The following is a 12,098-nucleotide window of genomic DNA, read 5'->3' on the forward strand; positions in this document are numbered from 1 at the left end:
GCAGAAGACAGAAGGAGGGATTTTGGAGCCTGTCTGGTCTTGTGGGACAATTCTGCCCCTATCTCTCATTGACCTCTTGGCTGCTGGTGTCATCAGTGATGATGTGAGGGAAGTGGAGGAGTTTGATGATGAGATGGATGATACTGATCAGTGAAATTGTGTTTTGATATAAGCCAGAATTTGATATTTGTGTGTTTTTCACCAATAAAGAATGGTTGTACCATGTCAGTGACCTTTCCATTAGATTCCTGGTGTAAACATTCTATGAAAAAGTGGGTTTATTTGTCTTGGTTCAGATATGAAAACGCCACTCCTGAGGACATCGAATTAAAATGGTCACCAAATGAACCCCATGGGACATTAGTTGACCTGGGCAACAAGAAGAAATCTTAACTAGACACCATAAGGGTCCTAAAAACATGGGGTAAAGTAGAATACACCTTAAGTATGTAATACAAGGATTAATATAGATGTGATTTTAACATTTTTTGTTCGTTTTTTTGCAGTTTCTGTCCTGAAATAGAGTCAAGACCTGCTTGAATCTTAATAATAACAACCACTTTAATGAATTCCTTGGGTCAAAATCATATATAGAAATGTGTTAATTTGTCTATGTATGTTTACTTCAAGAGTTATGGTATTTTCTATTGTCTCCATTGTATGGTTCGGGTTGGAAATAGGTGTAACAAAGGGTTAAAATAAAACCCATGGGACCTTATTTGACCAGGGCAACCAGATTAAAACTTAACTAGACACCTTTAGGGTCCTAAAAGACATATGGTAGAAAAGAATACACCTTAAAAATGTAGTACAAAGAGAAATATAAATGTGATTTCAAAATATTCTGCTATCTTTTGCTATTTCTGTCCTGAAATAGAGTCAAAATGTTCCTGGATCTTAATACTAACCACTTCAATGAATTCCTTGGGTCCAAATGATATAGAAAAATGTATTAATTTGTCTCTGTAGGTTGTTTACTTCAAGAGTTATGGTATTTTCTGTTATCTCCATTTTATGGTTTGATTGGGAATAGGTGTCAGAAAGGGTTAAAATGAACCCCATGGTCCATTATTTGACCAGGGCAACAAGAATAAATCTTAACTAGACACCATAAAGGTCCTAAAAAACATATGTTAAAAAAGAATACACCTTAAAAGTTTAGTACAAAGAGAAATATAGATGTGATCATTATGATTTCAACAGTTTCTGCTAGTTTTTGTCTGTTTCTGCCCTGAAATAGAGTCAATATGTGTTTGAATCTTAATAAAAACTACTTTAATGAATTCCTTGCGTCAAAATGATATAGAAAAATGTGTTCATTTGTTGCTGTATGTTGTTTACTTCAAGAGTTATGGTATTCTCTGTTATCTCCATATTATGGTTTGGGTTGGGGGTAGGTGTCAGAAAGGGTTAAAAATAAACCCCATGGGACATTAGTTGACATGGGCAACAAGCAGAAAGCATTACTAGACACCTTTAGGGTCCTAAAAAAACAGGTTTAAGAGATGTGTTTTTGGGGTGCTCACGGAGCCTCGAAACTGCCCTACTACCACCTTTTACCACCAGGACGACGGTACACAGTGCCAATGTTGCAGGCTAGGACTTCAAGCATAGGACTCCTGAACAAACAGGCCCCATCTCAGTTCTGTGCATAAAATGTAATGTGATGCCTCTTGAATCATGACTGGTGGCCTTTTCTAGCTTGTATGTATTTTGTATTTATGTTATGTGTTTGTGATTTTTGTATCCTGATGGCTGCTTGGCAAAAAATGAATTTCCTTAAGGACAAATAAAGTATCTATCTATCTATCTCTCACACACACACACACACACACACACACACACACACACACACACACGCACACACGCACACTAAAAGGACGGGGGATAAGCTTCAACTAATTAATAATTGGTCTGCTGCCTTATCTTTCCTTAGGGTTAAATAAGCATCACAGAAAATCAAATTCAGCCAATCAAATTTTGCTGGAAAAATTCTCAGATAAGGAGACACTGCAGTTTTTCATCTGTGCTCAAAGGCACCTTATAAACAACACATTGACTGCCATAGACGCAGATCTGTATTCTATTTCATGAATCACTGGGCTACCAGAACGCAGATCTGCGTTCTATTGTTTTATTTGTGGTTTAATAGACGATCGCGCTGTTTGCTGTACATTCCGACATCAGGTTCACTTTCCACTCACTTCCGACTCACCCGGATGCAACATTAGCGGGTTCCGTTTCCGGTTTTAGCTTTAATAAAAATGGAGAGCTCCGGTTGTATATTTCTTTACTCTGGACGACAAACGGTTATCGTCGTTGTGTATACCAACGATCTGAAACCCGATCATAAGCTCAGCTAAGATGCCCTGCGGAAGCGGGGCGGAAATATGGAATGGAACGGGCAAAAAAGCACTTCTCTCATGCCCTGCCCCCAAAGGGGGGCAGTGCGTGAGGGGAGCGTTATGACGAACCTCCCCGACAGATTCCAACGCAGAGCAGAATCTGTCCTTGAGAGATTAATAAACACAGACAGACAAACGATTATAATGGATATAACAATTCTGTGACCGGTTGAAACGGGTTATAAAACACAAATCGCTGGCACTGGGGTGAGTACATTATGAATAAACTCTGGCAGTTAATGTGTTAAATACCCAAAGTCTAAACCTGATCCACCCAGACAGGGATTCAAAGTGTTTAACCACTGAGCCAAGGTGATGATCTAGATTCTAGATGATCAACGTTCCTCCTAGACCTCCAGATGCATCAGAGACACATTCAAACAAGATCAAAAAAGAGCCAATCACAACAACCAGAGACTAATGACTTACTTGTGAATCTGTATTCATCTTCCCGTCTTCTCATCTCTAGTTCTAGAAGAAGAACATCAACAATTACCACTATTTAACATCTCTGAAGAAGAACATTAACATTTAACACTATTTAACACTCACACTCACTATTTAACATTCAATCCGGAAACACATCTGTCACTTTAGATTTCTTTGGCTATTAAAAAATAGCAGATCTACAAGCTCATAGCGCAACACCACGTGCCACGCTATGAGCTTGTAGATCTGCTATTTTTGAATAAACTTTTTTTTTTACGTATGTTGCTATATCAGTGGTGCTCCAACTTTTCCATGTAAAGGACCCCCAAAATGTATATGTATTTGGCCGCGGACCCCCCATCTAAAAATATGTTGTTCCCGGGACCCCCAGAAGCACAGATCGGAGTTAAAAATGTTTGCGTATATTCAAAGATTTGCACAAATCTTCAAGATTCTTAGCAGAAAAATAGCAGATCTACAAGCTTGTAGATCTGCATACACGCGCATACACACACACACACAGTTCTGGCAGAGACTCACACACGCACGCACGCACACACACAGTTATGGCAGAGACGCACACGCACACACACACATATAGCAGAGATAGTCTTGCATGGCCAGACTGCTGCCTCGCAGAATTTTCAAATGTTTCCGGTCATACAGTCTGGGACTCAGAAGCTCTGATCATGATTAAGATATAAAGCAGATGTGAAGCCTCCTCCTCACTTCCGTTTCGTCTTTACAGACGCGCAAATGTATCCTAATATAAATCAAAATCATAAAATTATACATAGCTTGATGCTAAGCAGAAATGGAAATTAAAAAATAAAATGTAAAGATATTTTGAACGGAAGTGCCAGCTTCCGCTCTCGGAATTCAGGAGCTGTAGTTCCAGAATCTATATAGCATCTATATAGCATTCGTAGATTGTGGAATAGAAAATGCGAGACTATGGCAGAGAGAAGGAGAAGTATTGTGTGGGAGTCATTTTAGTCCAACAAACAAAGATGTGATTGTTTTTTTTTTTACTGTTAAGGCCAGTCCACACCAATGCAACTCCTTGCAACCATTATCCCCAAATGGCAGTTTCAAGTAGTTGACTGGCCTTTAGATGATGAGCTGTTGTCAATAAATCATTACATCATCAGTAAATTACAATCTTTAAGTCACTTGGCCCGAGATTATATTTGTACTGTCTGCAAAGATACATACAATTGATCTATAATACTATGACACAGTCCCTCTCACACACACACACACACACACACACGTTTGCAATGAGAGAACGTTATGTTTTCGTGGGACAAAATATTTTAAGTCACCATGATGCTTCATTGGGACTTGTTGCCTTGACTTCAATAACTTCTATGACTTGACTTGTAGCCCGTGTTCTGGCTCTTCAAAGTGTGCGTCATCATGCAGGCTGCTGGCAGCAATTATCAAAGCATAAGTACAGGATCTAAACGTTATGAACACTGACCCCGTGGCGTCAGGGCGGCCGGTTTCTCCACCTCCACGGCGGTCCTGGCGGCAGCGGGGATGTTGTTGTTGATCCTCTTGTAGTGGTTGTACACGGCCACGGCCAGGACCTTCTTAGCGTACGACTGGCCCACCACGTACTTGTCCAGGTAGGCATAGATCTGAATGAAGACACATTTAACGTTAAGTCGATCAATTGAATACATTAGGACCACAATGGAAACAACGAGCCCTCAGGACTTTTAACATGATTAAAATTGTAATTGTACTGCTGTACTGCTTGCAATGTGTTAGTATTCAATTGAAGTAATCAATCAAAACATTCTAATTATTCATTATTCATTCATTATAACAGTGGTTTTCATGTCATGTATTTGTATCCCATCTGAAACTATATTCTGTCATCTGTGTCATTTTAAGATGTCGTTGGCTATTCAAAAATAGCTGATATACAAGCTCATATGAGCAATGAGCTTGTAGATCTGCTATTTTGGGGGGGGAAAATATGTGCAAGAAAGAATTTGTGCAAATCTTTGAATATATATATTTTTAAAGTGGACATTTGTATCTCAAATCTTTGCGTCTGGGGGGTCCCTAGATCAAAACATATACATTTTGAGATGGGGGTCCGTGGCCAAATGTTTTCTAAATCCTAACAGTATGTTGCTGTATCAGTGGTGCTCCAACTTTTACATGTTAAGGACCTCCAAAATGATATGTATTTGGCCACGCACGCCCATCTCAAAATATGTTGTTCCCGGGACCCCCAGAAGCACAGATTGGAGAACACATACATGCACACACACACACACACACACACACACACACACACACACACACACACACACAAACAAAGAAAAAGGTGTCTTACCTTCTTGGGGGGAGGGGGAGGTTTGTGTGTGAAGGCCATTTTGACGGCCTCGGCAGCAGCGTCTGCCTCTTTGTTCAGGCTCTTCTTGCTGTCCGTCTCAGACAGAACCACGAAGAAATGGTGGCATTTCTCACATTTCACAAACCGTGTTGACGCTGGAAGAAGAAGAAGAAGAAGAAAAGCATAAATACAAATATAATTGGTCTTACATGGATACATCCCTCCCCTCCTACGCATAATAGATGGATTCACAAAACTCTATATTGTATCGAACTCTAAAGGATCAGGTTCTCCCTTCAACGGCTCCTTGAAGATGTTTCACAAAACGTGGCAACCTTTTCTGGACCACATTGGCACCCTTACTATTGAGGAACTATAAGGTTTATTATCCTGTAATGTATTGTGTTTAAATTGTATGCTTGTACACATGCTTGTAATCAGGGCGTCATTGGAAAAGAGAGCTGGCTCTCAATTGTCCTTCCTGAATAAATAAAGGTGAAAGGAGGAACTCACTAATTACTCCTGAGCAGATTTTATTTTATTGAATTATATATCTATCACCCTAACCTAACCCTACCCCTAACCCTAAAACCGAAATAAACCAACAAAAAACGGGGAAAAAAGTACCCAAATCCGCGAAATCTGTGAAAAAAATTGCGTGCGCTAGTAGAGACCTAGCGACGCGTCTGCAAGCTACCTTCTTTGGGGGTTGTTTTCCGGTTCCCTGGTCACATGTCTGGTCTCAACCAATAGCGTTTGAGTTCCGGCGTGGCCAACTGTATATATTAAAGATGGGAGGATACACGTTCCTGAACTATCTGCTTCATTTTCGGTCTGTAGAAAGCAGGGGAGTGGCTTTGTCCATTCATTTTTTACAGTCTATGATATACATAGAAAGAGTCATTTCTCGGTGCCATTTCATTTTTCTTTGTGATTGTTGTGTCCATGTCCTGACCTCATGTAGGGCTGTCACCATTAGACATTTAAGTTGACGATTAATTGTCTCTCAAATAATTGCGATTAACGATTAATTGTGTGTTTAGCGTTGAACATTGGAACACATGAATACAGCTTTAATTTATGTTTGCCTTTTAGGCTTCATAATAAAGAAGATTGTAGATATGAAAAATGACATAAAGGGGAATTTTGGACCACGGTTTTCTTACCTTTTCTATGACGTTATGGTATCTTAGGATGAATGGTACAGTAGAAAAAAATTCATAACTCCATCACAGGTCCGCCACAGCTTGAAACGTGCGCCAATAGGCCTTGCGTTAGATCGCGTATTTTAACAGCTTTTTTTGGTTGTTTTTTTGGTGAGATCTGACGTTCATAGTAACAGAACACTATGCAAAAAAACGGAAGTCTTGCTAGAGGAGGTCGAAATCTCGAGATTTCAATCTCGTCTAGCGAGACTTCTGTTTGTTTTTTTTCAGTTGCATAGTGTTCTGTCACTATGAACGTCTGTTAAAATGACCCGGGATGGAGTTATGACATTTTTCTACTGTACCATTCATCCTAAGATATCATAACATCATAGAAAAGGTAAGAAAACCGTGGTCTAAAATTCCCCTTTAAATATACAAATAAATGATTGACATATTTAATCATTTAAAATCATGTACAAATAGCAGAAATAGCTGATCTACAAGCTTACAACGCGACACGAAGTGGCGCGTTGTAAACTTGTGGATCTGCTATTTGTGCTATTTTTGATATTTGAAAATGTGTGAACATTTTTCAACATGAAACGATTATGACGATCATGCAATAATAATTGCCATTATCTCAAATAATTGTGATTAAGCGATTATGTAATAATCGTGACAGACAGGCCTGACCTCATTTAGTGCTCCGACAGCTGCTGGGAAAAAGGTGTTTTCCCATCATGTCACATCATCACAAACTGAGGTTGGTTGCTGCTAAGGCGACGTTTGTGTCAACTTACATACAAAGGTCTCTACGTGTGTGCAGGGGTCTCCAGACATTAACTTACATACAAAGGTCTCTACGTGTGTGCAGGGGTCTCCACATTAACTTACATACAAAGGTCTCTACGTGTGTGCAGGGGTCTCCACAATAACTTACATACAAAAGTCTCTACGTGCGTGCAGGGGTCTCCACACATTAACTTACATACAAAGGTCTCTACGTGCGTACAGGGGTCTCCACATTAACTTAAATACAAAGGTCTCTACGTGTGTGCAGGGGTCTCCTCATTAACTTACATACAAAGGTCTCTACGTGTGTACAGGGGTCTCCACATTAACTTACATACAAAGGTCTCTACGTGTGTGCAGGGGTCTCCACACATTAACTTACATACAAAGGTCTCTACGTGTGTGCAGGGGTCTCCACATTAACTTACATACAAAGGTCTCTACGTGCGTGCAGGGGTCTCCACATTTGGGGCAGCGGAGCTGGTTTCCTCCTTTGCCTGAGCCTCCAGAAGCAGACTGTCTCTTCCCCTCACTGAGGCTTTTCTGTGGAACGACAAAACGACCACTCAATGCAACACACTTCAATCACAGTCGTTTGTGTTTGTTTGTTTTATTCAGACTTTTTTTTTTTCTCGTTTTCATTTATTGATGAAATTGTGTATATACACACACACACACACACACACACACACACAATTATACAAGCTCATAGCGCAGCTATGAGCTTGTATAATTGTGTGTGTGGAGACTTTAAACTAGCGACTGGAAGCATATAGTATTTATGACAATGTTTATTAAGGTAAGAAACTCAAGTCTAAAGTTCGTCAAAAACCCATCCGCTTGCACTGAGATAAATTCCTTCTGACACAAGCAGGGGTAAAACAGCAAAACTACAAGCCATTCATATGAACTGTCACTTGAACTCTCTTCCTTATTTGATTAAATGTCAAAGCAGGTTAACACTCATTGGACTTAAGTGGTATAATGCCATCAAAGGTTCCATTAAAGTACCTTTCCACCGTCACCATCCTTTGCCGATCCGTCTTTAGAGGCGAAGCAGACGGGGGTCTGCGAGAACGACCGGACCCTCACCCTGGGGGGCAGGTGGGCTTCATGCTGGACCTGTCTGCTGAGAGAATACAGCTGCAGTCTGGAGCAGGACAAACCTGTAAGACAAATAATAATTGTTATTATCTATTATTTATTACATTATGTCTACTGAGAGAATACAACTAAAGCCTGTGCACGACAAACCTCTAACTCATTCAGTGCCATTGACGTGTTTGATGTGTTTTTCGAAAATATTCGAATATTGAAAATAATAAAGCATTGAAATTCGAATGGGATTATAGAGGAGAACTGACAGCCCTAATGCCAGGTTAATTTATTGACCTGGTATCCTATAGTTTGTATAGTTTCAATGTACAGATAATCTATGTTTTGATATTATACCGTTTAGAATAGGCTCTTGGTTTACCTATGATCCTATAGATCACTGAGGGCACTACGCCGTCTCTATGCGTTTGATGTATATTACCTTGTGTTTACTTTGCTTACTGAAAGTCACTCTGGGGTAAAGAGTGTCTGCTAAATGCCTACATTGTACATTTTAAATGTAAAATGACATCAGGGGCCGGCAATGTCCTACAGGCCTGAGTTTTTGAGTATTTACTATTTACTGCTACAGAGGCTGACATGGGCCTATGGCCTAGTGTCACAACACAAGAACCAATAAACACACATTTCATTGTGAAACCAAGTTGAAAGCTGTGAAACCAAGTTGAAACCAATAAACACACATTTCATTGGTCAGCAGCGATCATGTCCAGACGGAGCACTCAACATACAGCATTTTGACACTAGGGTCACGATTACAAATGTAATGTTGACGATTAATTGTTACTCAAATAATTGCGGTTAACGATTTAACCCATTGAGACCTGGAACGCATCTGTGTCACTTTTTCATTTGAGCTAAAAAATGCATTATTTTACACTTTGGCTATTCAAAAATAGCAGATATACAAGCTCATAGCACGGCACCGAGTGCCGCGCTATGAACTTGTAAATCTGCTATTTTTGAGTGGTGCCGAAGGCAACCACTCCTATACATGACTTGGTCCGTGTGTCCGTATGTATGTATGTATGTCTGTCCACAAACATTGATGACAACTTCAATACGGGGCTCATCAAAGGCACCACTCACTTCACACAGGGTGTGATTTTTTTTTTAATCGTGAAAATGTGTGCACATCTTTGAATATATATATATATATATATATATATATATATATATATATATATATATGTATAAATACATTCTTTTAAAGCAAACATTAACTCAAATCTTTGCTTCTGGGGGTCCCTGGAACAAAATATTTTGAGATGGGGGCCCACGGCCAAATTCATATAATTTTGGGGGTCCTTGACGTGAAAAAGTTTGAAAACCACTGATATAAAAACATACGTTTTTCAGAAAACCGTTTAGGATTTAGAAGACATTTTGCAGGATCGGAACCTCAGGCCTCAATAGGGTTAATTGTGTGTTTGGCATTTAACGTTGGAAAATATGAAGCCTTTTAGGCTTCGTAAACACAAATTGCACGAGGCAGATACGACAAATAACAGAACTTTTATATTTTTAATAACTGAGACATACAGTATTTAATAATCTTTATGCATGTAAAAATAACTGATCTACCAGCTTACAATGCATCACTTTGTTTTTTTGGGGTTTTTTTTATCCCACAATTTTGTAACCCATTTCTCACCCAGTGCCAAAGCCTAAGCTTGTAATCCTGGGCGCTATTCTGAGTACTCTCCCTCTGCCAGCCTGGGGAGAGCCCCGAACTGAGCTCATGCTTCCTCCTTCAACGCATGAGGAGTGAGCAGACCGCTTCTTATCACCTGACAGGGGGGAGGAGTTTCCCCCGGTAGGACGTAGCGCGTGGAAGGAAGACGTTATTCCAAACAGTTCCTTTCCCCTCCATCAACGCTTGTAAGCTTGTAGATCTGCTATTTCTGCATTTTTTAATATAAATAAAAAATGTGAGAAAATCTTTCAACATGGAAACAATTATGCAAAAATAATTACGATTATCTCAAATAATTACGATTAGACGATTATTTTATGTAATAATTGTGACATGCGTTTTTCACATCTGCCTTTTATAGTGCCAGCTTGTGTAAAAAAAAATATCTATATATTACTCCTTCAGATTCTGTCCAAAAAATCATGCAAATCGGTACACATAGGCATGTGATCAAGACGGATCTGTCCGATATGGAATGGTCCGTTTTGAACAAAATGCCTCAAATCATGGACGCAGCATGCGATTTCCGTGATATTTTGCACGCACATTCCCACTAGGCCGAGGAAGAACCCTTTTAGCATTTGCCTGTTATAGCGCCACCAGCATGTTGATTTTCGTAAAACACATTTTTAGGAAAAAACATTCCTCAAATCATGAATGCAGCGTCCGATTGCCATGAAAAAGGCCCAAGAAGAAATGGCACCCTTTTCACATTGGCCTATTATAGCGCCACCAGGAGGCCCTGGCGGAGACCCCTGCTCGGAGGAGAACATTTTCTAGTTAACACTGATCTTCCTTGGTAACACCTTCAGAGGGACACTAGTATCATCAACATTATAAACAGTTGGAAAGAGTGCGTCAGTGAAAGTGTGTGTGAAGGTGTGTAGGTGCGTGTTAGTGTCAGGATCAGAGAAGGACAGCTGTCCTCTGTTCCAGTCCAGTTGGACTCTGATCCTCCGGGGTTTCTGCTTCACTGAGAGAACAGGGATTGACCCTTGTTCGGAGTGCGCGTCGTATTGACCATCATAGAACATGAATGACCAGTATTGACTCGCTCTGTGTCCCTTCCTTTGGCAAGACTCTGTCGTCACACCTACACTCCAGCGTCTATTGTCTCCAACCTCAACATCCCAGCTGGGAGTCCCTGAGTCAAAGCCCTCAGAACCCAGGACACAGTACCAGTAGTCAAACCTCTCTGGGTTGACGGGAAGCTTGTGTTCCTCGCAACAGCTCACACTGGTCAGATCGTCGGACAGGACTAGTCCGGGACGAGCAGTGTTGGGGTCCAGAATCACAGGAGTGTAGGAGACGATGTCCTTCATCTTGTCCCAGACTCTGAAGGTCAGGTTGCCCAGGTGTTTGACCTCATCTATCAGTGCTTCCGAGTCCATCTGTGGGTCCTGCAGTGTGAGCTGAACTCTTTCCACTTTGGCCTTGTAGTTCGCTGGAGATGAGACGTGTTCAGCTCTCAGCTCCTCCTCTATGGCTCCGATTGTGTTTGAGAGAGTTGACATGTCTCTGTTCAGACCCTCAATCTTCTCCTTCATCGACCGACTCTTCCGCTGCTCCTCTTCCCTCAGCGCAGTGATCCTGGCCTCCTCTTCCTGTTGTAGAAACCGATGAAGCTTCTTAAACTGCTCCTTCATCTGCCTCTCTGTGTTCTGAGTCTGGATCTTAATGTGTTCCGCTGCTTGGTCACAGTCTGCTTTAACTCTACGAAAGATCTTCAGTTTCTCCTGTAAGAGCTTCATCGATGCAGGGACTTCCTCCTTGTCATCTATGCTCCTGTGTTTCTCCTTTAAGAAGGTCTCACACAGCTCATTCAGGACCCGAACATTGCGCGGATCATCCATCGAAGGGTTCTTACTACAAACCGGACACTTTGTTTCACACAAGGTTTCTTTCCTTTTCAGCCATTGCTGCAGACAGGCTTTACAGAAGCTGTGGCTACATGACAGGAGAACAGGTTCTTTAAATATGTCATGACACACAGGACAGGAGAAATCCTCTTCGGTAAAAGACAAATAAAGAGTCATTTTAGTCTCTGAACGAAGACTCAAGACAGGAAAGTCAGTCGTGGTACCACTGCCTCCTCCTGGATATCTGCTTCTTCCTGGATATCTGCTTCTTCCTGGATATCTGCCTCTTGCGGAGCGCGG

General features: G+C 40.9%; 1 protein-coding gene across 2 annotated transcripts in view; it reads right to left on the reverse strand.

Moving 5' to 3' along the window:
- Nucleotides 1–12,098, reverse strand: part of LOC311047520 (ATP-dependent clpX-like chaperone, mitochondrial) — a 32,155-nt gene that overhangs the window by 12,999 nt on the left and 7,058 nt on the right. Inside the window, exons 3-7 of one of the 2 annotated variants that reach the window (XM_084060262.1) lie at nt 8,139–8,293; nt 7,556–7,670; nt 5,188–5,342; nt 4,318–4,477; nt 2,835–2,876 (exon numbers count right to left, since the gene is read on the reverse strand). In XM_084060262.1, the coding sequence (XP_083916388.1) occupies nt 2,835–2,876; nt 4,318–4,477; nt 5,188–5,342; nt 7,556–7,670; nt 8,139–8,293 (627 nt within the window). The remainder of the gene's footprint in view (nt 1–2,834; nt 2,877–4,317; nt 4,478–5,187; nt 5,343–7,555; nt 7,671–8,138; nt 8,294–12,098) is intronic. The other variant, XM_084060263.1, reaches the window with a different exon arrangement.

The sequence above is a fragment of the Gymnoscopelus microlampas genome (genome assembly GCF_963454915.1).
Source record: "Gymnoscopelus microlampas genome assembly, chromosome: 6".
NCBI lineage: Eukaryota > Metazoa > Chordata > Actinopteri > Myctophiformes > Myctophidae > Gymnoscopelus > Gymnoscopelus microlampas.